We start from the raw sequence: 27,809 nt of genomic DNA on the forward strand, positions 1-27,809 counted from the left end.
CTTCTCCCTTCTCCCTTCTCCCTTCTCCCTTCTCCCTTCTCCCTTCTCCCTTCTCCCTTCTCCCTTCTCCCTTCTCCCTTCTCCCTTCTCCCTTCTCCCTTCTCCCTTCTCCCTTCTCCCTTCTCCCTTCTCCCTTCTCCCTTCTCCCTTCTCCCTTCTCCCTTCTCCCTTCTCCCTTCTCCCTTCTCCCTTCTCCCTTCTCCCTTCTCCCTTCTCCCTTCTCCCTTCTCCCTTCTCCCTTCTCCCTTCTCCCTTCTCCCTTCTCCCTTCTCCCTTCTCCCTTCTCCCTTCTCCCTTCTCCCTTCTCCCTTCTGACATCTGCCTTTTTCTGTTACAGTCCCGTGCCTTCCTGAAAGACTATTACCGGGACCACAACATCGAGCTTTCCAAGCTGCTATACAAGATGGGCCAGACACTGCCCACCTGGCTGCGGGAGGAGCTCCAGAACACCAGGTAGCCTCAGCCCCCACAGTGACATTGAATGTGACAGCAGGGATGTCCCACCACACGCTGAGCCAGACTGATCTACAGAGTGGGGAGCCAGGCCTGGGCTGGCCAAGCACTTCTGAGCAATACTCTGCTGTGTCCCGGAAAGGGCCGGGAGGAGAGCCCGGGCAGTCCACAGGCACCTCAGAGCACCCAGTGCTGGGTCTGTGGCTGGTAGGACCTCTACAGCCACCAGAGGTCCCTTCCACTCCCAGCGTTTCATGGGGAGGCCACTGCCTGCTGGTGGAAGGCCACTCGCTGGTAGGAGGGAGCCCTCAAGACTCTTCTCCCCTCACTGTGTTCTACCACCCATACCCAGTCCTTCAGCCCATCACTTCCTGCTCCAGCAGGGTGTCCCCTGGGTATTAGCTGCCATATCTTACCTGTCGTCCAGAGGATAAGAGAAAAACAGCCCAGCAGGGCCTTTTGCCAAGCCGGGGAGAGACTGGACATTTCCCTGACTATTTTGAGCCAGGCCCTTCCGCAGCATCAGCTGGGCACCGAGTCGGTCACTAGGCTGGATGTAAGGGTGGTCACCTCAAGAGAACTCTGGACCTCCACCCACATTCTGGTTCCTACCTTCGCATCTCCCCTTCCCTCCGTGGGGAGAGAATCGCTGGTTCCTACAGTATCCAGCAGTCCTCCAGGCCTCCTTCAGGGCCCTGGGGCACTGTCATGCCATTTGGACCCAGAGACCCAGGTCTCAACTCTTTCCCCCATTCCTCCCCCTGGGATATGACATGTGTGGTGTTTCCTGTGGTAAAAGACGGAGGCAGTCGTGGAGTCTGCCGTGTCCATGTCGCAGTGTTCATCCGCTGTCCCGCAGCCCACCCAGCCTTGGCCCTGGCCGATACGGGGCAGAGTGGGTGAGACCGCCCTCCCTGCCCTGCCCCAGCTGTCTGTGGCCGAGGGTTCCTAGAGACCCCCTTAACTTCCCCAGTAATAAGAAGCTAAAGTTTAATATTTTTTTCTTGGTGCCAGAGTTTATACCCTGGGTTCTGGGGTCACACTGTGTTACATATATATAGTGTATATATATATTATATTTTTTTTTTGGTTAGGTTTGTTTTTAATTCAGTCATACAAAATGGTGGCAAGCCCCAGTCCCAAAGGGTATCTTATCTCAGTGCTGGAGTTTGAGGTGGAAGCGGGGAGGGCGTGCCCGCATGCGGTGGGACCTCGAGGAGACAGTATGGGAGGGCCCTGAGACATCTCCTCGGTTCCTCTCCCAAGTGCCATGGCCGTCCCGGGGCTACCCTAGGCGAACAGAGCCCGTGAGATGCAGAGGGGAAGACTTACTCTCTCTAGGAAAGCTGGCTGCGTGAAGCGCAGTGACCCTGGGTGACTTTTGGCCAAAGGAAATAACCGGGCTGGAGTGGGAGATCCCAGGGCCAAAAGCTAGCCTGTTCCCCTCCCCCCGACATGGTGCTAGGTTGGGAGCTACCCTCGGAGCTGGGAGGCCCCTGGGACCCAGAGACTGTCTCGAGGCCCCCCTGCAGACAAGGGGAACTCCAGGCTATTTTCTGGTTGGGGCTTGCTCCTACCCCTCCCCTCATCTTTTAACAATGTCAAGTGACTGAGGCTGGGGACAGGCTTGCTCCTACCCCTCCCACTTCCAGTTCAGCTTGGAACTGACACCCACGAAGTGGTTTCTAGAGAGCCTTGTCTTATTCAGAAGACTCTAGTGTGTTGGGGCTGGAGGGTCCTTCAACGAACGGGTATAGACATAGGTCTGGAAAGGGGAGGTGGTCCTGGGCTGAGATTGGGAGCAGGGCCAAGAATTGAACTGGAGTCTCCCGATTCTGAGTCTAGTACTCTTCTGCCAATGCCACACTGCCTCAGAGTCCATCCTTGGGACCCTACTCTGTGCCAGGTTTCCTGTCCCTCCCTCTGTCACACCCTCGGTCATTCCAGGATATGGGGACAAACCACTCCTTCCCCGCCAGGGTGCCTTTGAACCTTCTCAGTTCCAGATCTGAGTTTGTGTCCCTGTCACGCTCTCCCTCGTCACAAGGTCCTTCCCCAGCCTGGGAGCCTGACTCAGTCTTAGTTCCCAGCTTCTGCACTGGGATGAAGCAGTGGGTCAGATGCTCCACAGGGCCAGCTGGGGAGGGTTCCATCGTCCCACCAGAGAAGTGTCTCCATCGTGCTTCTCATTGGGGCCTTAGAGCCCGGGAACCCTGGGCGCTGCCGACACGGCAGGGGAGGAGGAGCCAGTGTCAGAGGACAGGGCGCCATGCCTGCATGTACGTCCACCAAGGCTTACCTGCACCAGGACCAGACTCCCAGCCTGGGCAGCAGCGCCCACGGTGCACATCCCAGGCCTCACTTAATCTTCTGTCACCGCGGGGCTCGGGCTCCGTGACCTGCAAGAACCTTACACCTCCCACCTTCTGAAATCTTCGCTCCGGGCCTGGACACCTGCCCCCGTCTCTGTGGGCTCAGAATGCCACGTCGGCAGGCAGGCCTACCTCCCTAGGCCTCTGGTCTGAAGGAGGAACACGCAGGTTTGAGGCCCCTGGGGAGCAGAGGAAACACTGGGGATTTTTGTCCAGGCCCTTCTGGGAGGCTGGGGACTTGACCTGTCACATATTCTAAGTCTGTCTTGTCACTGCTACTTCTTCCCTGCCCGCTGTCGAATCTGTCGAGGACCCACCTCCAGGACCTGTAGGTGCTGGGGAGGGAGAGAGACACAAGTCCTTCTAGGAGCTCTCAGCTGCTGAGCACACAGATCCCCTCACGGGAGGAGAAACCCAGAGGTCAGTGGGGGCGGCGGCATCAGCACGGTCAGTGGTCACCAAGTCACTGTCTGGTCCAGAAAAAATTATAGGAGAGAAGGAGCTTCAACAGCGTAGATGACTCTCCCATCCCTTCTGCCATCTCCTCCACACACCTTTGCCCTGGGGAGGCCCAGGGGGGCTGTGTCTCCTGTGCTGCCTCGGTCACTCGGGGCTCTAGAGCTGCCCACGCCGTGGGCGTCCTGCCCTCGGAGGAGAAGTCTGAGGCTTAAAGCTGCGTCTCTTCTGAGCCCCTAAGTGGGAGTGGCCAGTGCCCCCGGGGCCCAGCAGAGGAACCCGGGGTCTGTTCCCAGTAGCAGAAAAACTGCTGCACGGACCCACAGAGATGGGTGGTCCCCACATCAAGTGGTCCCCACAGGTTGGTTAGTGGCAAAAACAAGTAAATGTTGTACCAGATACTTTATAATGAACTTCCACTACCCACTGTTTAGCCGTAACGTATTGCCGCCTTCATCTTTCTCTCTCCGTACATTTTTTCTGAACTAGTTTAAAAGTTGCAAGTACCATGAGACTTCACCCCAAATGCTTCAATGTGCATCTCCTTAGATTTGGGACTTTCTCCTACAATTGGCCCATTTATCACCCCAGACAACAGTGATTTCCCCACAACATCTGCTCTTCAGTCCACATTTAAATTCCACCCCCGCCCCAAACTTACACCTGCTTTTGGAATCAGGAGCTAGTTGAGGTACACACGTTGCATCTTGTAATTTTGTTTTCTAAAATCTCTTGAGAGGCTGAAAAGTTTCCCTTCTGCTCACTTTGATTTTTAAAATGACATTATTTCTGAGGTGAGCGGGCTGCTGTCCTGTGGAAATCCCACCTTCTGGATGTGTCTGTTTCTTCACGGTGTCATAAAGCACGTTCCTCTGACCCTTGTACTGGCGAGGGTAATTCAGGCTGTGTGACTTTCTACCATTTGTACTGACTTGAGAACGCCAGCCTAAGATGCCCCCCTGCTGTCACCTGCACCGAGTGCCAAAGCAGCAGAGGGGCGGGCCGGAGCTCCCGGAGAGGGCGGGGGAGCCAGCATCTCAGCTGGGCCTGGGAGGAAGGGCCACGGAGAGTCAGGAAAGAGGAGGCTACACACTTGGAGTGGAGGGCGGGCCATGCAGCGTTGGGCCTATTGAGAAGGAGACGCCTCTGGCTCAGAAGGTTGGTGCTGCCCTCTTTGATCCTGGTGATGAACCACAGGAAGCCAAACAGCACTGCTCTGTTCTGTGGTCTCTGGGTTTCCATTTCCTGGAGGCCCATGGTCTGTGTGCACTGGAGCAGAGCCAGCCCCTGGGATGTACCAGGGAAGAGCCCAGTGGGGGAGCTGCCTCGCCCAAGCTGTGACGTGAGAAGAGCCCTGGGGTGGACGGAGGAGATGTGAAAGTTTGTCCCAACTGAATCCATTTGGTAGCTGAGTGACAGTTTTCCCCATCTACAGACTGAGCAGGTGGGGCTACAGCACGGATTTTCAGGTGTCAGGGAAGGAAGCAGGTCTGCTCTAGCTGAAGTGAGGATGGGGGTCCCCAGTCCCCTCACCCCTGCCTGCGAGGCAGTGCTGGATTCCCAGGTGGCTTACCCTGGGCTGCCTGCAACCAGAGGCTTGCCCTCGCCAGCTCTTTGGCCAGAGACTTTTTTCTTTTAAGCTCCCACAAGGGACAGGCGTGGGCCCTGTGCAGGGTCAATGTCAAGGGCCTAGAGGATACTCTGGCTGTTTTATCCTAATCAGTTCATCTCTCCCTCTCTGCTTCCTCGCTGTGGCCCTTGAGAATGAGGGAGGAGAGGGTTTTCTATGACTGTGCTAGCTTTTATTATCAGCAAGAGGGCTCCTTTTGTAATTTGTGCATGAAATTCATGTCATTTCCTGGGGAGAGGAGAGGGCTGACTGGAGAGGGTGGGGGGCACACTCAGTGTGGGGGAAGGCAGACGTTTCCTTCCTTTGTAGGGGTGGGAGAGGAATGGAGAGAGGGCACCCCCTACTCACCTCATCAGGGCTCTCAAACCAGCCGTTTTGGGTTGTGTTAAAAGTGGGAACCTTCCTCCATTAATGTACAATCTCGAACTAACTGCTAATAAAGTGGGGTTCTGTTTGTACGCATTGGTCACATCTGTCTGACCTTTTTGCAAGGCCTGCAGGGGAGGGTGGACAGAAGGATGTTTGGATGCACAGCCAATCGACATGCGCGCACACACACACACACACACGCACACACATGCACGTGCGCGCAGTCACTGTCAAATCAAAGACCAGTCCCATGAACAGTAAACTGAAGCTTGTCCAGATAGCTCAGGCCTGTTTCAGGACAGCCAGGTGAGGTGTCTCGAATGACAACCCTTCAGCCATGCCCACTTGCTGAGAAATGCTAGGGATTGACCACAGCACTGAGAGGAGACTCAGTCTAGAGCTAGTCCTGCTCTGAATGTGTGTTATGACTGGGGACAAGTCCCTCCTTTTTGAGCCTCAGTTTCCCTCACCTCTTGGGGGTGTGGAAGGAGCTGGGCTCAGCGGCCACTCTGGAGAACTTGCTTAAACTGCAGACTCCCTGCCTGAGATTTCTGTCCAGCAGGTGCAGGGTGAGGCCCAAGCACCTGCATTTTTAACAACCTCTCCAGCACACAGAGACCCCCACCCTGGGAAACCCTGGCTCAGATAGATGGTTCCTATGGCTTCTAATTCAGAGTCCCAGTGTCTGAGGAACGAACACTTCGGGTGAAACGAGTGCCTTCCTAGCCCTCCCAGCCGGACTGAGCACCAGATGTGCAGTGGAGGGGCAGAGGCGGGGAGCAGAGAGGCCCTGGCAGCGGTCTGCAGTGCGGGGGTCTGCCCCGCCCCCTCAGAGCCCCCTGCGGAGCTTTACAAAAGGGGACAGGGACCCTAAAGTGTGGCTTTTAAAAGCCTGCTGCACAGGGAAGTGTGGGAACACCGAATCAGGTCACTGAGGTGCCCAGGCTTGTGGACGGCTGCCGTTGGGGTGGGCTGGGACACGGCTGGGAGCTTGCTGCGGGTTCTGCGGCGACAAGGAGAACTTGGGTGGAGGCTGCATCAGTGGGAGCAGTGGATCTGCCCGATACACAAGGGATTCCTGCACCAGGTAAGCAGTCAGGCTACATCAGAGATGTCTGAATTTTTTAACAGCTGACTTTTTTTTTTTTTTTTTTTTTTTTAAGAAAAGAAACTGCATTGAAAACCAGATAAAGGCAGGGTGTTCTGGTTGGAGTTGGGGTGAGGGTCTGGACTAACCAACTCAGCTCCTCCCCTCTGTCCTGGGAACCTTAAGATGCCTTGAGACACGTGAACGCCCAGCATAGCTGCTCTCAGAGGCCCCAAGAGTCCTGCAGTTCTAACAGGTTGAGTGGATGAAGGCACACTGGACCTTCCTCACCCCCTAAATAAGTCCCCTCAGGGAATCTGGTGCCCGAGGGGCAGTCCCAGATCCTGGCGAAGCCCTGGATTGGATTCCCTGGAAACAACCTAGATGTCCATTCACAGAGGATCAGCGGGAACACGAGGATGTTGAGTCATCAGCCCCAACTTCCCCCAGGGAAATTTCTTTAAGACTAGCCTACAGTGTGACCATTTGTGGGAAGAGAATGCTACATCGTGTGTGTTCTTCCTGACAATACAGCTTTCCCTCTCTCATGCCAAACTGATAACGGGTTACTTCTGGAAGAGGGGGAGGGAACAGGGTGGGGGGAGAGGAAGATTTCAAAGGGGACTTCAGCTTTGGCTGAAATATTTTAATAAAAACAATGTATTCATGTGTCATTTATGGGGTGAAAAATGCCTCAAGAATAACCAGAATTGAGTGAAGCAGAAAGGGGGGGGCCCAGGCAGCTGGACTGTTGTGCGATGCCGCCCTAAAGACAAGCCTGCTGTCCACCCAGCCCACAGGCACTGGCAGTGCAGGCCCTGAGGAGACCCTAGCCACGGGCGGCGGGGCCGGGGGGGACGTTCCTGCCTTGCTGCAGGTACCCTGAGCACCTGTCAATAGCCTGCGCTGAGGGTCCAGACTTGCTGTGTGATTATACGAGAGTCTTCAGCTCACAGGTTGGGGAGTTAGAGTGAACATCAGCATTGGGACAAACCACCATCCATCACATGAGCAGAACACAGCCTAACGCCTGTGAAAATCTGCACAAAAAACATGAAAGAATGCTGCCAGGAGGAACCAGCAGGTGCATCCATGTTGAGGGACATTCTGCCAGGTAACTGGCCTGAACCCTCAAGTGCCAAGGTCACGAAAGATAAACAAAGGTATATCTGAGAAATGGTTCCAGATTAAGGAATACTAAAGGGACTGGGCAATCAAACATCCCTTGTGATCCTGGAAGGGTCCTAGACCAAGAAGCAATTACCTATACAGAACACCATATGGAAAACAGGCAAAAAGTGAATAGGGCCTGTGTGGATTGGGTAATAGTATTGTATCAGTGTTGAATTACCTGATTTTGATTACTGTACTGTTATGTAAGAGTATGTCATTTCTCTTAGGCAGTATATGCTGAAATACATGGGTAAAAGGGAAGCAATAAAGCTGGTTTTTGGACTGGTGAGCTTTCTCTAATGGGTTGCCTGATGCAGTTCAGACCATGTCCACCAGGGGGCACTGTCACCCAGCCTCTCACTGGCTAGGTCTGTGTGATCACCACCACAGACTGGGCTGGTGGTTATGGTGGTGAGGTCATGGTATTAAAAATAATAACATGAATAAGATAACTAATTTCTTGCTCTGGCAGGAAGGCTCTCTGCTTGTCAAGTATCATCTCTTAATCCTTGCCACAAACCCCAGGTAGCTATTACCATCATTCCCATTATATAGATGAGGAGTCTGAGGTTCAGAGAGATTAAGTAACTCTGCCAGAATCACAGAGCTCAGAGCTTTTGGTCTCTCAGACTCTACAGCCTGAAGCCCACGGGGTCGTCCTGCCTCCTGTCATGAGGCAGAGTGGGGAGAGCTCACCGAGCCTGCACCTGCCCCTCTGCAGGCTGGGCACCGGGCAGTCCTGGGGTGCCCCTGAAAGCACTTTATGTATATCCATCAGGAGAAAATGTAACAAACAACAGTGCCTGCAGTGACATCTAAGGCACCCTTTAACCCCCGACCCTCACCTCTTCCGGGGTAACCACCACTACCAGTTTCTGTGGATCTTTCCATAAATTATTTGACACAGAGGAGTAGGTAAGCACACATCCTCTGCTGGCCTGTACCCCTCATGCTATTCTGCACTTTGCTTTCTCACTGGTACCTCTGGGCACTGGGTGGAGGGGTATGTGCTGCTTTGTGTGGTAGCAGATGGAGGTTCTCCTCTGCTTGAGGTATCTGAGGAGACTCCACTGTATTGTCCCTTTAGGGAGGGAGGGAGGGATATGCTGAAGCTTAAATCCTCTAGCCTTTGCCCCATCCTGGGGTGCTGTCCCTTGGGAAGGGAGAAAGCTATATAGCACAGTGATTGAAAAATGCAGATAGGCAGACCTGAGTTCAGACAAGTTCCTATTGGCTGTGTGACCTTGGGCAAGCACCTCATATCTCTGAGGTGGTCTTCTCTTTTGTGAAATGGGAATTGTAAGGGGTGCCAGGTGCCAGGGCTGTTGCAACAAGTAAGGAGATAGTGCCTAGAAAACCCTTGCAACGAGTCCGCTTCACAAGTGCTCCGTAAAGCCCGATCCAGGTCTTGGCATCAGACTCACGCAGATCCCATGCCTGGGCCTGGGGGTGGCACTGCCACCTTTGTCCCAAGGCTGATGAGGATGGGGTTGAGGGGCCAAGAGGCACACCCACAGGGGAAACTCAGCCTTTATGATTCTTCTTTCTGGAACCCTTGAAATTATAGTGGTTTGGTGATATGGGACACTGAGAATGACCCCTCCAAATATATGTACAACTACCAACTTCACAGAAATAAAAAGGATACAAGACCACTATGAACTGCCTGTCAACAAGTTGGACAAAATGGGCAAACTCCTAGAAATACACAAGCTGCTAAAACTGATCCAAGAAATAGAAAATCTGAATAGACAAGTCAGGAGATTTAATCACTTATCAAAAAACTCCCAGCATGGAAAAGCCTGGGATCAGAGGGCTTACCACCACTCCTCAAGTTCTTTCAAAATAGTGGTGGGAACACTTCTTACCTCATTCTTTAAGTCTAGCATCACCCTGATGTTGAAGCTAGTCAAAGACTCCACAAAAAGACTATGAACCAGTATCCCTTATGAATATAGATGCAAAAAAATCCTTGAAACATTAGTAAAAATTCAGCAGTTTACTAAAAGGATTATAGGCCATTATCAAGTGGATTTATCCTAGGAATCCAAGGGTGGTTCAACGTAAGAATCAAGATAATATACCACATTTATAGAATACATGATCATCTCAACTGCTGCAGGGAAAACATTTGGCAAAATCCGACACCCTTTTGTGGTAAAAAAAAAAAAAAAACATTAGATGAACTAGGAGTGGAAGGGAACTGTCTCATCCTAAGAATGGCCACATGCAAAAAACACAGCTATCATCATTCTCAGTGTTAAACTGAAAACTTTCCCCCTGGAATTACGGAAGGACAAGAATGTCTGCTTTCATCACTTCTATTTAAGATCAAGAACTTCTGTTCAACATAGTACTGGAATTTCTAGCCGGAGCAATTAGCCAAGAAAGAGAAATAAAAGACACCACAACTGGAAAGGAAGTAAAACCATCTACTTGCACGCGACATAATCTTATGTCCGCCCATATATATGTCCACACACACACCATGAGAGCTAATGCGGTCAGCTAAGTTGCAGGTCACAACATCAACACAAAAACCAATTTCACTTCTACATTCCAGCAATGAATAATCCAAATAGGAAATTAAGAAAACAATTCCATTTATCATACCATCCAAAAGAATATATTTTCAGAATAAATATAATCAAGGAGGTGAAAGGCTTGTGCCCTGAAAACTGCAAAACACTGCTTAAATTAAAGATGACCTAAATAGGAAAAAAAAATTTCATGTTAATTGATTAGAAGACTTAATATTGTTCCAGTAACAGTACGACCCAAAGCAATATACAGATTCAATTCAATTCCTATTAAACCTCAGAGTCCTCTTTTAGAAATGGAGAAAAAAAAATATTCATATGGAGTTCCGAGGGACCCAGAATGGCCAGAACAATCTTGGCCAAGAACACAGTTTACTTTAGAGCTAGAGACACACACAGGCCGAAAGCGAAGAGTTGGAAAAAGATATTCCATGCAGATGGAAACCAAAAGAAAGCCAGAGGAGAAACACTTACATCAGATAAAATCGATTTTAAGATAAAGACTGTACAAGAGACAAAGAAGGACACTACATGATGCTCAATGGATCAACCCAAGAAGAGGATGTAACTATGTAAGTATATATGCACCCAACATAGGAGCACCTCATTATGTAAGGCAACTGTTAACGTGAAAGGAGAAATTGACAGTAACACAGTAACAGTGGGGGACCTTAGCACGCCCCTTACATCAATGGACAGATCATTCAGACAGAAAATCAATAAGGAAATACAGGCCCTAAATGACACATTAGACCAGATGCACTTAATTGAAACTTACAGAGCATTCCATCTGAAAGCAGAATACACATTCTTCAAGTGCACATGAAACATTCTCCATCAATCACATGCTGGCCCACAAAGCTAGCCTCAGTAAATTTAAGAAAATTGAAATCATACCAAGCATCTTTTCTGACCACAATGCTATGAGGTTAGAAATCAACTAAAAAAAAAAAATCTGCAAACACACGAAGGCTACACAATAGCTACTAAACAACCAATGGATCACTGAAGAAAACAAAGAGGAAATAAAAAAATGCCTAGAGACAACTGAAAATGAAAACACAATGATCCCAAAACCTCTGGATCGTTCACAGCAAAAGCAGTTCTAAGAGGAAGTCTAGCAGTACAAGCTTACTCAGGAAACAAGAAAAATCTCAAATAAACAACCTAACCTCGTACCTAAAGCAACTAGAGAAAGAGGAGCCAACAAAACCCAGAGTTAGTAGAAGGAAAGAAATCAAAGATTAGAGCAAAAATGAAATAGAGACTAAAAAAATTTAGAAAAGATCAATGAAACTGAAAGCTAGTTCTTTGAAAAGACAAACAAAATTGATAAACCTTTAGTCAGACTCAAAGAAAAAAGGGAGGGGGCCCAAATCAATAAAATCAGAAATGAAAGAGAAGTTACAACCAACCTCACAGAAACACGAAAGGGATCATAAGAGGCTACTTACTACAACTAAACACCAACAAAAAGGACAACCTAGAAGAAATGGACAATTTCTTAGAAAGGTACAATCTGCCAAGGCTGGATCAGGAAGAAGCAGACAATACGAACAGACCAGTTGCCAGCACTGAAACTGAACCAGTAATTTTACAACTTCCAACAAACAAGAGTCCAGGACCAGATGGCTTCAACCAGGTGAATTCTACCAAACATTTAGGGAAGAGTTAACACCTATGCTTCTAACATTATTCCAAAACATTGCAGAAGAACACTTCTGAACTCATTCCATGAGGCCACCATCACACTGATACCAAAACCAGACAAGGATATCACAAAAAAAGAAAATTACAGGCCAATATCACTTATGAATATAGATGCAAAAATCCTCAACAAAATACTAGCAAATTGACTTCAACAACGCATTAAAAGGATCACACACCATGATCAAGTGGGATTTATCCCAGGCATGCGAGGGTTTTTCAGTATCTGCAAATCAATGTGATACATCACATTAATCCATTGAAGAATAAAAACCATATGATCATCTCAATAGATGCAGAAAGAGCTTTTGATAAAATTCAACATCCATTTGTGATAAAAATTCTCCAGAAAGTGGGCACAGAAGGAACATATCTCAACATAATAAAGGCCGTATATGGAAACCCACAGTGAACATCATACTTAATGGTGAAAAGCTGAAAGCATTTCATCTAAGATCAGGAACAAGACAAGGATGCCCACTCTTGCCACTTCTATTCAACATAATAATTTTGGAAGTCCTAGACATAGTCATCAGAGAAGAAAAAGAAAGAAAAGGAATTCAAATTGGAAAAGTAAAACTGTCATTTGCAGATGACATGATACTACACATAGAAAACCCTAAAGCAGCGACCAGAGGACAGCTAGGGCTCATCAAGGAATCTGGTGAAGTTGCAGGTGAGTAATTAATACACAGAAATCAGTTGCATTTCTATACACTAACAACGAAATAGAAATTAACAATCCCATTTACCATCACACCAAAAAGAACAAAACACCTGTGAATAAGCCTACCCAAGGAAACAAAAGGGACCTGTACTCCAAAAACCGTAAGACACTGATGAAAAAAAATTAAAGACACAAACAGATGGAAAGATATACCGTGTTCTTGGATTGGAAGAATCAATATTGTTAAAATGGCCATACTACCCAAGCAATACACAGATTCAGAGCAATCCCTATCAAGTTACCAATGACATTTTTCACAGAGCTGTAACAAAAAAAGTTAAAATTTGTATGGAAACACCAAAGACCCTGAATAGCCAAAATAAGCTTGAAAAAGGAGAACGGAACTGGGTGAATCACACTCCCTGACTTCAGACTATAATACAAAGCTACAGCAATCAAAGTGCTAGCATAAAAACAGACAGAGATCAATGGGACAGGACAGAAGTCCAGAAATAAACCTATGTGCTTGGGGTCAATTAATCTGACAAAGGAGACAAGAATACACAATGGAGAAAAGACAGTCTCTTCAATAAGTGGTGCTGGGAAAAGTGGACAGCTGCCTGTAAAAGACTGAAATGAGAACATTCTCTAATATTATATATAAAAATAAACCCCAAATGGATTAAAGACCTAAATGTAAGGCCAGATACTCTAAAACTCCTAGAGGAAGACATAGGCAGAACACTCTGACATAAATCCAGCAATATTTTTCTTCGAACCAGCTCCTAGAGTAATGGAAATAAAAACAAAAATAAACAAATGGGACCTAATTAAACTTAAGAGCTTTTGCACAGCTAAGGATACCTTCAACAAAATGAAAAGACAACCTACAGAATGGGAGAAAATAGTTGCAAATGATGCGACCAACAAGGGACTAATTTCCGAAATATATAAACAGCTCATACAGCTTAATATCCAAAAGCAAGCAACCCCATTAAAAAATGGGCAGAAGACCTACATAGACATCTCTCCAAGTAAGACATCCAGATGGCCAACAAGCACGTGAAAAGATGCTCAGCATCAGTAATTGTTAGAGAAATGCAAATCGAATCTACAATGAGATATCACCTCACACCCATCTGAACGACCGTCATTAAAAAGTCCACAAACGGTTGGCTTTATTCCTTTGATAACTAAGTAAGTTTAAAAGCTAAAGCTCGAGTAGACCACAGCGAAAAAAAGTGTGACAATGTATGTTCCTGTATAACTGAAAAATTGTGCTCTACCCTGGAATTTGACACAACGTTGTAAAATGACTATAACTCAATAAAAAAAATGTAAAAAATAGTAAAAAAAAAAAAAAAAGGTAAAGCTCAAAACGTTCTTAGAAACAATGAACAGTACATATATGTAAATTTTGAAATGTACATGCAGTTTAAAAAAATGATCTATCAAGCCATGAAAGACGTGGAAGAACCTTAAAAGACGTATTACTAGATGAAAGAAGCCAGTCTGAAAAGGCTACAAACTGTATGATTCCAACCAAAAGACGTTCTGGAAATGGCACAGCTGCAGACACAATAAAAAGATTGTGGTTTCCAGGGGTTTGGGTAGAGGGAGGGAGGGAGGGAGGGAGGGAGGAATGAACAGAAAGAGCACAGGGGACTTTTAGGGCAATGAACTTATTCTGTATGGTACCATAATGGTGGCTGCATGTCATTACATCATTATGCATTTGTCAAAACCCATAGAATGTACAACATGAAGAGTGAATCCTAATGTAAACTATGGACTTTGGTTGATCATTAATGTGCCCATGCTGCTTCATCAATTGTACTAAATATGCCACACTGATGAGAGATGTTGAGGGTAGGGGAGTATATATGTGTGGGTGGGGAAGGCTATGTGCAAACTCTGTATTTTCTGTTCAATTTTGCTGTAAACCTGAAACTGCTCTAGAAGAACAAAGTATTAGAATAAAGAACAATATAATATTTTTTTTAAAAAAAGTCCACAAACGATAAATACTGGTGAAGATGTGGAGGAAAAGGAACACTCCTACACTGTTGGTGGGAATGTAAATTGGTGCAGCCACTATGGAGGACAGTATGGAGGCTCCTTAAAAAAAACAAAAAATAAACTTACCATGTGATCTAGCAATCCCGCGCCTGGGCATATATCCAGAAAAATATAATTCGAAAAGACACATGCACTTAAATATTCACAGCAGTAGTATTTGCAATAGCCAAGACATGGAGACAACCCAAATGTCCATCGACAGATGACTGGATAAAGAAGTTGTGGTATATATATACAATGGACTACTACTCAGTTATTAAAAAGAAAAGAATAAAATAATGCCATTTGCAACAACATGGATGGACCTGGAGACTGTCATTCTAAGTGAAAAAAGAGAAAGAAAAATACCATATGATTTTGCTTATATGTGGAATCTAAAACACACACACACACACGCATGAACTTATTTACGAAACAAACAGATTCACAGACATAGGCAACAGACTGAATGATTTCCAGAGGGGAAAGGGGGTAGGAAGGGATAAATTGGGAGTTGAGAATTTGCACCTCTTGGGGACTGATGGAAATGTTAGCTATCTTGATCGTGGTGGCAGTTTCATAGGTGCATACATCTATCAAAATTCGTCAAACTGTGCATCTGAAATATGTGTAGTTTGCTGTACAGAAATTATACCACAATAAAGGTGTTAATTTAAAAAATAAAATAGGAAATTGAAAAAAGAGAAGAGCATAGTTGAAGTAATCTTATTTCCTGATTTCAAAATTTACTACAAAGCTACAAACAGTAACCAAAATAGCGTAGTACAGCATTAAAATAGACATGAAGACCATGGAATAGAATTGAGAACCCAGAAACACACCCTCACATCTACTGTCACTTGTTATTTTTTGGTAAGAGGGCTACAACTGTTCACTGGGGAAAGAAGAGTCTTCAGCAAATGGCACCGTATCACACACAGAAGCTTGAAGTGAGACCTTACCTTACACCATATACAAAAATTAACTCAGAATGAATCAAAGACCTGAATCTTAGAGCTAAGCTATAGAACTGAAAAAAAAAAAAACAAACATAGGTGCAGATCTCCATGACTTTGGATTTGGTAACGACTTCTTCAACACGACACCAAAAGCACAGGCAACAAAAGAAAAAAAATAGATAAATGGGTCTTCATTAAAGTTAAAATCTTTTGTGCATCAAAGGACACATCAAGAGAGTGAACAGACAAACCACAGAATGGGAGAAAATGTTTGCAAACCACATGTCAGCTAAGGATTTAATATCCAGAATATACAAAGAACAACTCGGCTCAAAAATGGACTAAGAACTTGAACAGACATTTCTCCAAAAAAGATACACAAATGGCCAATAGCACATTTAAAAAAAAATGCCATTAGTCATCAGAAAAATGCAAATCAAAACCATTTGACACTTATTAGAATGGCTATAATTTTTTTTAAAAGGAAAGTTTTGGTGAGGATTTGGAGAAATTGCAACCCTCATACATTGCTAGTGGGCCTGTAAAATGGTCCAGCTGCTATGGAGAATAATTCCTCAAAAATGAAACATTTGTCACAATAGCCAAAGTTGGAAACAGCCTAAGTGTCCATCAACAGATGAATGAAAAAACAAAATGGGGTATATACACATAAAGGGAAATGCTAGTCAAAAAAAGCAATGAAGTTCTGGGCTATGTTACAACATGAATTAACCTTGATACATTATGTAAGTGAAATGAGGCAGCGTGGGGCTGCACCCCACAGGCCTGCGTGCCTTGTAGCTGCTCACCCTCGAGACTGAAGAAACGGCCTGGAGGCAGTGACAGAGACATCAATGATTTTTTTGGGTAGCAGATCTTACACGTCCAAAACAAAGGGTCAGAGAATAACTCCCCAGTGTACGGCAGACGCCAGGCAAGACCTGGCAGCAATCTTTGCTACATGGGGGAGAAAAAGGTTGGCTCATCGGTTACCAAGGAAACCAGCAGCTGGGCACATCCTCACAGCCCCTCAGGTTAACGACCATCACGAGGGCATGTTTCCCTTTAATAAGCTCACAGGTGGAGCTGTTCTGGCCTAAGGATTAGAACCATCGGTAGCTGGGGCAGAGGGCAGGCTCATTCATGTGACTAGGGTGGAGGTGAAGCAGGACTGGCTGAGCAGGGGTTGTTCAAAGAGCAAGACAATAGCCACCTGGAGCAGCCTGACCATACACTCCAGCCCTACATACCCTGCTCGGCCCTTAGCATCTTGGTCCCCCTCTTCCGCTGGATCTCTGAGGTCAGGTCTGTACAGGTGCACCGCAACCGAGCACCACACATGCAGCGGAGACAGCAGCAGCCACGGAGTATCAGGAGTCCAAGTGGTGGGTGAACTTTGGAGCCAGGAGCTTATCGGGTCAGTTTTGTCATGGAATTCGAGGAGGAGGAGAACACCAGCATCTCGCTGTAGACTCAGAGTCACACTCATTTCACAGTGAGGCCGCTGTGGCCGCCCAGTTCTCGAACAGATTTTCTCCACTCGCACTAGGAACTGTAACCAGCAGGACCCTAGGGGGCCTCCCTGGGACCGACCCCTGTCCACATCCTCTGCCTGCCTCCTCTTTGTACAAGAACATTAGCCTCCTCGGCCGTCCCTGAGTTCTAACAAATAAATTTAATCAGAGTAGTGAGAAAATGCAGAAACTAAGGAAAAACAGTCAAAGCAAAATAGTTTGGCCATTAAATAAAGTCAAGGACCTTTAGCTCCCCCTCAAGGGCTATAGATACTATTTTGAGCCAAATCCTTTGAGCTGTTTCACAGGCGCTGAAACCCCTACCCAGGTGGAGGAAATTAACTGTATGCCGACCACAAGCACACAGACCTCAGACCAGCCGGAGGGGTGATGATGCTGACTCCCCATTTCCTCACCACCAACCGATCAGAAGAATGTCCACGAACTCATCACACCCCCCCCAACCCCTCTCCCTCACCCTGTCTTTAAAATTTTTTCCCTGAAAGCCATTGGGGAGTTTGGGTCTTCTGAGCACCAGCTTTCTGGACTCCTGGTCCGGCATCCTGCAATAAACACTGCACTGTCCTTCACCACAACCCTGTGTCGGTGCATTGGCTTGACTGCACACAGGTGGGCAGACCGAAGTTTCGTTCGGTAACAGGACAAAATACAAGGTGTTTCAAAGGCACAATACAGACAAGATCATGACAGTGAAGGAAAATGCCAGCTGTGACCGCATCCTCACACAGTCCCACCCCTGCCTGTGGTTTCTGTCCTGGCCTGCAGCACCACACCTCCTGTTTACCCTCAGTGCCCCCAGCTGGTGCCAAAAACCGGGCAGGCACCATAACAGCAGTCCACAGGGGACAGGGTTAATATAACGGAGTCTTTCTTCAGCAGGGAGCCCAGGTTAATTATTTGAATAGTCTTAGGTGGGAGTAGGTAGCGGACGGACGAAATCTCAAAGTCCCTTTCTATCCTGTTCCCCACAGGGTGGCAAACCCTGACCCCCGGGGAATTACCTGCCAGTCCCGCAGCCGCTTTGTAACGTGTTGCCCTGGGAGTAGATCCCGTGGCCCCGGCAAGAGGAAGTTCCTGTCCTGACCGAAAGTTGTCAATGGTCCTTCTGCAGTCAGTCGTTGAACTGGGAATGTGTTGATTAGTTGTCTCTGGGTTAACAGGGCGGAGGCGCTGGGATGATTGCTCCTGGGTTGTGCCACGTGTGCAGAGCGCCGGCTTCCCGGCTCAATGGCTGTCTGAGTGGTCCATTCACAGCCCGGCAGCAGGGGGTGGTAAGGCAGGTGAAGCGCCAGTATATGTCGTTTTTATCGGCCCATTCTTGAAGCTCATGGCCCCATAAAGTGGGCTCCTTGGTTGCTGCTGATGGCCACGCAGGTGCCGTGTGTTGCGCACAGCTGTTCTAGTCTCGAATGGCAGTTTGCTCGACAGCCCTCGCAATGTCTCCCAGCTGTCGGAAGGCCTTGTGGGCGGCATATAGTTGCTGGCCCATCACACTATACCATTGCTCTGCCTCCTTCCAAAGCTGGGACCAGAAGTCCAAGAGTACTTTTATTATTTTGCCACTGCCACGGGCCCCAACAAAACCCTTTCGGGTAACTGGCCACGTCCAAGTCACAGGATTGTCTCTGAGTTAACACCCCTAAGGCCTGGGTCCGTTACTGTTTAGGGGTAGACGGCCGGGGGTGTGCCTGTCTTACCCAATGAGGTAGCACCCAAGTATCTGATGGGTAAACCAGGTCCTTGCATTTTGTCTGTGTTCACCAGCCATCCCGGTGCAGTCAGATGAGCCACGAGCACAGGGCTGCTACTTGTAAACTGGCAAGACGCAGAGGTTAACAGGATATCAGCAATTCAACAAAAGAGGAAGACATCTCATGGTCATCGGCTGCCACAGGGCGCCAATGGTGCTGGACGGCCACCCCCGGGGAGCGCTCCTGCAACTCTCTGTCCACTGTCCTTGTTGCCGACCATCCCGGTGCTCAGAGGAGTTTCCTTGGTTGGCTTGCCAAGTGCTGGGCTGCACCCCTCAGGCCTTCAAGCCTTGTAGCTGCCCATCCTTGAGACAGAAGAAACAGCCTGGAGACAGCGACAAATTCATCAATATCTTACTGGACGGGGAACCTTACACGTCCAAAAGCAAGGGTAGTGGAGCAACACCCCACCATGTAGGACTAGACGCCAAGTACTCTTTGCTACTTAGGGGAAGAGGTTGCCATTTATAAAGGGAACTGACGTCAGATTGGCTCATCGGTTACCAGGGAAACCAGCAGCTGGGGCACATCCTCACAGCCCCGCAGGTTAACGACGACCTGGAGGGCAGATGTTTCCCTTTAATTAACTAGCAGGTGGAGCTGTTCTGGCCTAAGGATTAGAACCATCACTAGCTGGGCCAGGGGGCAAGCACGTTCATGTGACTAGGGTGCAGGTGAGGCAGGGGCTGGTCGAGCAGGAGATGTACAGGGAGCAAGAGGACAGCCATCTTGAGGGACCAGACCATACACGCAGACACACAAAAGGACAAGAACTGTGTGATTCCTCTTGTATGGAACATCTAGAATGGGAAGATCCATAGTGACAGAAAGTGAATTAGCGGTTACCAGGGGCTGAGGGGAGCGGGAATGGGGAGTTGATGCTTAAGGGGCCCAGGGTTTCTGCTTGAGGGGATGGAAAATGTTAGAATTAGATACTAGTAATGGTCGCACAACATTGTGAATGTAATGAATGCTTAAAAGTGGTTAAAATGGCAAATTTTATGTTATATATATTTTATCACAATAAAAATACATACAGGGGGAGGGTATAGCTCAGTGGTACAGTGCGTGCCTAGCATGCACGAGGTCCTGGGTTCAATTGCCGAGTACTGACATTAAAAATTAATAAATAAACCTAATTACCCTCCCCCCCCCCACCAAAAAAATACATACAGAGCATCAAAGGCAGCTTTGAGTTTTAAAAATTCGCATACCATGAAATGATGCTTTCAAGTGCACGGCTCAGTGGGTTTTAGTACATCCACAAAGTTGTGCAGCCATCACTACTGTCTGATTTTAGAACATTTAATCATCTCAAAAAGAAAGTTCATATCCATCAGCAGTCCTTTCCCGTTCCTCCTTCTTCCCAGCCCCTGGCAAACACTAAATTACCGTGTTTCTATGGGCTGTTTATTCTGGACATTCACATAAATGGAATCCTACAATATATGGCCTTTTGGTGTCTGGTTTCTTTCACTGAAACATAATGTTTTCAAAGTTCATCCATGTTGCAGCATAAATCAGTACTTCAAACTGTTTTTTCACAACGGCCAAACCAGTCTGCATTCCTGCCAGCAATGTCCGAGGGCTCCAATTTCTCCACAGCCTTGCCAAAACTTATGACTTTCCATTTTTTAAAATTATATCTATCCTAGTGAGCGTGAAGCGGTTTTTGACTTGCATTTCCCTAGTAACTAATGATGTTGAGCATCTTTTCACGCGTTTGTTGGCCATTTGTACATCTTTGGAGAAATGTCTAAGACCTTTGCCCGTTTTTGAATCGGGTTTTGTCTTTTTTTTCCCTTGAGTTGTGAGAGTTCTTTATACATTTTGGATACTGGACCCTTATCGGATAGATCATTTGGGTCTGTGATCCATTTTGAGTTGATTTCTGTGTATCACGTGCAGTTGGGGTACAATTCCATCCTTTTGCATGTGGCTAGCCAGGCTCAGGGGAGGATGTGAGACCCATGAGTGACTCGCCCACCCCACATTCTATCCACAGACACTGGGAACTCTGGGCAAGAGGTTCCCAAACACCCACGTGGGCCGGACACAGACACTGCTGGCCTCAGAATCAACAGAGCAATCTCCAAAATTCAAACACCTGGCCCTACTGCTCTCGATTGTGCTTCGGGAACTCCAGGAAGGGCCCAGGGATCTGTGTTTTACTAAGTTCCCCAGGGGTTCTGTTGTGTAGCTAAGTTGGGAGCCGCTGGGACTGGCAAATCTCGACCATTTTAATCCAGTGTGCTTCCTTCCTGCCCTTCGCTGTACCAGGCTGTGCTTCTGGGGTAGAAGATGGACATGGGGCCCTGTCCCTCATGACTCCCTGCGACCAACAGCCCCATAAATCTCCTCTCTGTCAAGTTTCTCTCTTCCCTTTCCTCTTTCCTTTCTTCTGCCTGTCAAATTTGTAGCCCTTAAATCTCTCCTCCTACGGGAAGTCTTCCTAGTTTGTCTCTACATACTTGCTGATCACAGATATCCATTGAGAGGCACTTTAAAAATATAGAAATAAAATATTAGAGTATGATACAATGACATGTAATATAATGTATGGATTATATCACAGATAATTGTGCTACAGCATATTTTACATTATCACGTGGTATATATTTTTATCATATTACAGACAGGTAATTATAAGCATTTAGTCCCAGGGCACAGATTTATGAGATAAGAATGATGTAATAGGGCTGAGAAGGCCCATCTAGTCTCTCAGTTCCTCACTTCTCCATTTTACAGACAGTTAAATTGAGGCCAAGGGGCATAGATAACAGGGCTCACATGGCTCTGAGGATCCTTGGCCCCCACACCTCCTACTCACTTGTGTAAGCTCATGCATGATTGACCTGCCCAGTTCATAGCAGCTTGTGATCTAAGGAGGGGAGGCAGAGGCAAGTCCTCAGGGGCCGGCCCAGCCCCGCTGCAGCCCCCAGCCTGCACAAGGGCCAGGGCCCTCTACACAGCTGGAGTCAGTTACCCAGATGTTTATGGGTCTTTGCCTCTGGTGTTTATAGTTCCGCCTTTGAGTCTGCTCTGCATCCCCGCTCTAATGAGAACAATACTCCAGGAGGCGGTGTGGGGTGGGGTGGGGGGCCTGGACCTGCGCCCTGCCTTCTGCCTAGGCCTCGGCTTAACAAGGATTTCAGGCCTTTTTCAAGGACGCAGGAAGGACAGCAAGATGGCGCCAATTAAAAACGGGTGAGAAAACAGGCGCATGGGGAAGAGGGAGAAAGCAGAGGCCAAGTAAAAGGTTAAAAATACAGACAGCTGTGACTTCGACACAATACAGGCAAAGTCTGGGGCCAAATCTTTCCTTTTAAGAAAATGCATTTTTCTAATCATGTAAGTTATAGATATCCCTTGTGGAAAATTGAGAACACACAGACAAATGAGAAGAAAATGAAAATGTCTGTGTCCCGCCGCTCCGGGAGCACCACTGTTCATATTTTAGGGCTTTTCCTTGCTGTCTGGTGTATAAAGCCATTTGTGTAGAAATGAGGGTATAGCAACATTCTATTTTGCAAACCTTTCCATCGTGATCATCGTAAACTATCAACATCTTTACATGCTATTAAGTGTTTTCTTCTACTACATCAAAATATGTCCTTTCCCTTATGATCGTGATCCAGGATTACTGTGAAAGAATTGCAGTCATCAATGAAATATGCAACATCTAAGCATAAGTGTCCCTCTTGCTCCGTCCCCTGGGGTAACACGTCAAATCTTGGGTGGGACTCATCTACACGTTTTCCTGTGCACATTGGAGGGCTGTGTCGTAGTCTATTAAAATGATCCCCTCACATTGGACACCAAGGTTAGATACACGGCTGTGACTTGAAGCCCACGGGCAGCCAGTGTGATTAGGGAAACTTGGTACCAAGAGCAATCAATTTCTCCCAGAATAATCTCATCAGTGTGTTGTAATGAGCAACATCGTCAGCAAGGTGTGGGCAGGAGAGGCAGGAATGAATTCCACCGGTCAGTTTCCTTGGGAAGTCACGTTTGCTTTTATTTTTCAAATTAATCCAAGTAATTCACACTCGTTGCAGAAAAACAATTTCAAGTACAAATAAACAAATCTAAGAAAATTAAAATTACTCATAACACAGCAATAAGGTGGCCCACACTTTGGTATTGATAATCATAAATGCTAATGTCTACTGGGTGCTTCATCTCAGCCAGTCACACTGTGCTAGGTGCCTGGTACCCTTCATCGAGGCCGTGTCATCCCCATTACAAATGGCGCAACCCGGCTTTGGAGCTTGGTGCCTTGTCCATCTTCTCCTGGCTGCAGGGTGACAGAGTCCGCCTACGGACCAGGCGCTGCGGCTTCTGAGTCCACACTTACCCCACACCTCCTGCATCGTTTACATGTCTGCCTGGAGAGTTCCCTCTTGTGTTTTTATCTCCGACCACCTCCTGGTGTCATTAAATATTCTTAGGACTCGGTTTTGTGAATGTCCCACACTTAATTGTTGAATGTGTGGGTTAGAGTTTTAGTATCATAAACAAAGCCACCTGAATATTTTTGCAGCCTCACCCTTGAGCACCTCCATAGTTACTTCCACGGGAACTCTTTCTCCAACCCACAGCAGTCACACCAAGGGCACGGGGGTCAGGGTGAAGCGGGGGCTCCCAGGGAGAAGTGGGAATAAGGTTTGTGCCTCCCCGGACACTTTCTCCCACCCCTCTGCTCTCAAACACCCAGGACCCTCTTCTCTGTGCCAGGCTATGCTGGTGCTTGGGGGGGGGGGGGAGGCGCGGGGGGAGGACCTGGGTCCTCAGGCCTTCTAGATGGGGCCTTTGGAAGCTCTGTGAGTAGGAAAGGAGCCTGAGCAGGGCTGCCAGGGAGCACTGGCCCCCAACAGCCCCGTGCACTGGAGACCATTGGAGAAGGAGCTCTCAAGTCCCTCGGGCAGGCCGCCTTGTGCCAGCCACCGGGTAGCAGGTGGTGGGGAGGCAGGAGCCGCAGGAGCTGCGTCCTGTGCCCTCACACTCAGTTCTGCCTCTCCCCAGCTGTGTGGCTGCGGCCTGGTTGCTTACCCTTTCTGACTCAATTTTGCGATGTGTGAAATGGAAACATTACTAGGAGGAAGAGGAGAATTAAATGAGATGATGTGCAGTGCCCAGCAAGTGTTCAATAAACTTGAATGATTCCTGTCCTATCTGCCCCGAAGCTCTCTTGCTGCAAGAGAGGTGGGGCCGCTGGCCAGGCCCTCCTGGTCTACACCCTGCATGGAACTGAGGTCTGCTTCCACAGCTCCCTTGGTAAGGCCCCTCCGAAGTGTGGAGGCAGCTGAAGGAAACACAGAGTTGATCGCCACCTTCCCCCCTTCACAAAGGAAGTCACAGTGGAGGACAGCCCCCTTGCTCCAAGCTGGGATCCTCTCCCTTCCCCATTAAATGGAGTTTGCGAGGCCCCTGGTCCTCGCCCCCTGCCAGGTTGTGCTGGACTCTAGGTAAAGAGTGTCTACCACGTGCCAGGCCCTTTCTCTGTGCTAAGCCTCAACTCACTGATTCCGCCCAGCCCCCAGATGGTCTCCCCTTTTCACAGAGGTGGAGCCAAGCCCAGAGGGATTCTGTGAGTGGCCCAGACTGAACTGTGGGCGGCAGGGCCAGGACCCCTCCCTCCTCTGTGTGACCACAGGTCCTGGCTCTTAACTGTGGTGCTGTCCTGTCCCCCAGCGCACCCCCCACCCGAGGTGCCCTCGCACTCCTCCCTCCCCGAGGCTGCCCACCTGGCCGGTCATTTGCATCCTGTGAGGAGGTGAGCCCTGCCGCGCTCTCACAAGGCACCATTCATCCAGGCAGGCGGCTGATTGAAACCATGTGTGGTGCAGCCGGCCAAGGTGGCGGCAGCTCCGGAAGCCGGGCCTGGCCCATGGCCTGTGGGCCCTGGGAGGACGGGAGGAGGAGGTCCAGCTGACCCACAGGCCTGTCGGGCTGGGGGGAGCTCCAGGGCAGGACTGACCTCCCCTCTCTTATGCACATGACAAGGGGACCCTGGGCTGGGCCCCTGACTCCTGCTCCCAGGCTGGGGATAAGGGAAGCAGAGAGGCCCTCTCCAGATGAGGCTGGGGAACTGGGCCTGGAGCACCTCAGGGCCCTTCCCAAGGCTGTGCTCGGCAGGATTAGGTTACTGGGGACAGCGTGCTCGCGTGTGCCTGTGTGTGTGTGTGTGTGTGTGTGTGTGTGTGTGTGTTGACATCTATGCACTCATGACAAATTAGGGTTTCCAAAGGGCGGTCTGGTGCAGTGGTTAAGACTATGGGCTCTGGAGGCTCACAGACCTGGGTTTGAGTCCCATCTCTGCTGCTTCCCGCTGTGCAACCAGAGGCAACTTGCCCAGCCCCTCTGAGCTCCTCTCCTCATTCACCAAGTGAGGCCTGGTCAAATGGCCTGAGCAAAGAGGGAGCCACACTGACTGGGGTGGGGTTTTGTGTCCTATCCCCCAGCCCCAGGGCCCCTGAAGTCACTCTGGCCCTGACGCCTGACCTCTGAGTTGTTGCTTGTCTAGAAGTTGGGAGGGTGCTAAGTGCGGGGCGTCTGGGTTTCCTCTGAGGCCCGAGGTGCCAGTAAGTGAGGGTGAGCTGGGGAGCACTGGGTCCCCAGCCAGAGTGAGGTGGGGCTGAATTAGCCACCCCCTCCTGGGCCAAGAACAGAGCGGGGCATTGTTCACAAGGCCTCCTCCCTGGCACTGAGGCCCCCACAGGAAAGGGTGGGCGGGCCAGGCCACGGCCAGCACTGACCACAGGCTTGGCTAAGCTGGACCCTTCAGGGGCCTGATGTCTCGGGAGGCGCCCCGATTTTGCAAGGAATGTTCTACTGGGCAACTCGGGCCTTGCCCAGTCTGAGGCTGGGGAGGCAGACATTTTGAGGGCATTTGGTCCTGGCTGGGTATCTCCCACAGGATGCCCTTGGGACATCCCCAAGGATGGGACTAACCCCATCACCTATGGATTTCAGACTTGCCTAGCCAGGCCCTACAGTTGTGTAAGCTAATTCCTTGTAATACATTTCTTAATATGTCCCTCCTACTGGTTCTGTTTCTCTGGCTGAACCCTGACTGATACACATAGCAAGCTAAAATAAGAATCATCATCATCATTATTACAATCTTCTCTAAGTCCCCAGCAGCGGGCTGGCACACAGTAGACTCTTGGCAAATGACATGGAACCCTATCTTATACGGGATCAGAAGTCACGTCAGTTCCTTCCAGGACCAAAGGGCTCCAAGCAGCAAGGACAAGTCCTTTTCCAAGGCCCCAGCAATAGGTAGCTTCTCGGCCCCGAACCATAACCAGGCTGGCATCTGAGGGTGCCACACACACACACACACAGCTCCCCCGTGCACCAGGACCTCTACTAAACACGTCATATATTAACTCATTTAACCCCCGAAACAGCCTTCTGCAGTGGCTACTGTAATTCTCCCCACTTCACAGAAGGGGAAACTAAGCCACAGGGAGGCTCATCGTGTGCCCAAGATCCCACAGCCGGGAAGTGAAGGAGCAGAGGCCCCACCGGAATCAGACTTTTCACCCTGCTGCCCTCATGACAGCTCTGGGCCTGCCACTGCTAGAAACTACAAGAGGTTTTGGAGAAATAGTGTTAGTTTCCTTTAATGTTGTCCCTCTTTACAAGATGGCAGTGTGAGTCTCCTTGAGCTTTGATCTCAGTTTGAATTCCAACTTTAACCCTTCAGTGTCTGATGCATCTTTGTATCCTGAGTACTTGGAACATAAAAGATGTTCAACAAATATTAATTGAGCAGGAAGGAGGGTACAGCTCAGTGGTAGAGCGCATGCTTAGCATGCATGAGGTCCTGGGTTCAATCCCCAGCACCTCCATTAAAAATTAACTAATTAATGAAAACCCCCAAATATTGTTACACCTTTTTTTCTGGGCCTCGGTTTTCTCAGTTACACTGTGAGGATCCTGTCCAACTGATTTCCTTCTTTCTCACTTTACACCTGTCGCCCACCCGTACATATGTTCTCTCTTGATACCCCTGCCCTCACTCCTGTTTGTGGCGGAGGAGGGGAAAAGGGAGCCCGAGAAAGGAAGTGGAGAAGCAGGACATAAAGAAGAGAAGGGCCAAGGCAGGATGCCGGCTCTTGCCTCTTCCCTCCTCGTTGTGCTGGAGATTCTGGTCAGGACAACTAGGCAGGAAGAGAAATACTAGGGGTCCAGATTGGAAATGAAGAGGTAAAACGAATGTCTTTTTTTTGCAAACGACATGCTCTTGTATATAGACTATCACAAGGAATCCACTAAAAAAAGATTAGAACTAATAAATGAGTTCAAGTTTACAGGTGACAGGATGAATATACGAACATCAATTGTATTCCTATACATTTGCGATGAACAATCCGAAAATGTCACAAAGAAAACAATTCCATCCGCAACAGCTTCCAACAGAGTGAAATACATAAGAATAAATTTAACGATAAAGGGCAAAGTTTACCTCTGAAAACTATAAACTACTGTTGAAACAAACTAAAGATGATCTCAATAAATGGAAAAACCTCATGTGGTTATGGGTTGGAAGATTCCATCAACATGATTAAGATGGTAACACTTCCCAAACTGGTCTACAGAGTCAACATGATGCCTAACAAAATTCCAGCTGATTTCTTTGTACAAATTGACAAGCTGATTCTAAAGTTCATATGGAATTTCAAGGGGTCCAGAATAGCCAGAACAACCCTCTGTAAGAAGAATAAAGTCGGAGGAGTCACACTTTCCAATTTCAAAACTTACTACAGAGCAGTGGGATCAAGACAGTGTGGTACCAGCCCAGGGCAAGGTATTTAGATCAATGGAATAGACATGAGTGTCCAGAAATAAACCCCTACATCTGTGCTCAACTGATTTGTGACGTGGGCTCATAGACACTCAACGAGGAAAGAATAGTGTATTCAGCAAGTAGAGAAGAGCAAGGAAAGAGCTTGGGTTTCAGATTAGGCAGATTTTGCCATCATCTTGCTGTGTGACTGAGCAAGTGAGTTAACCTCTCTGAGCCTGAGTTTTCTCCTCTATT

At 48.2% G+C, this 27,809-nt stretch overlaps 1 protein-coding gene across 9 annotated transcripts in view; it reads left to right on the top strand.

The window, feature by feature from the left end:
- LOC105074301 (N-deacetylase and N-sulfotransferase 1) overlaps positions 1-27,809 on the top strand; it is a 153,042-nt gene that overhangs the window by 57,076 nt on the left and 68,157 nt on the right. For 8 of the 9 annotated variants that reach the window (XM_074360930.1, XM_074360932.1, XM_074360928.1 and 5 more), the window contains one exon: positions 338-453. In XM_074360930.1, the coding sequence (XP_074217031.1) occupies positions 338-453 (116 nt within the window). Of the gene's footprint in view, positions 1-337; positions 454-6,443; positions 7,805-27,809 lie in introns of those variants that run through there. The other variant, XM_074360938.1, reaches the window with a different exon arrangement.

Source organism: Camelus bactrianus, chromosome 3 (assembly GCF_048773025.1).
Source record: "Camelus bactrianus isolate YW-2024 breed Bactrian camel chromosome 3, ASM4877302v1, whole genome shotgun sequence".
NCBI classification, from domain to species: domain Eukaryota; kingdom Metazoa; phylum Chordata; class Mammalia; order Artiodactyla; family Camelidae; genus Camelus; species Camelus bactrianus.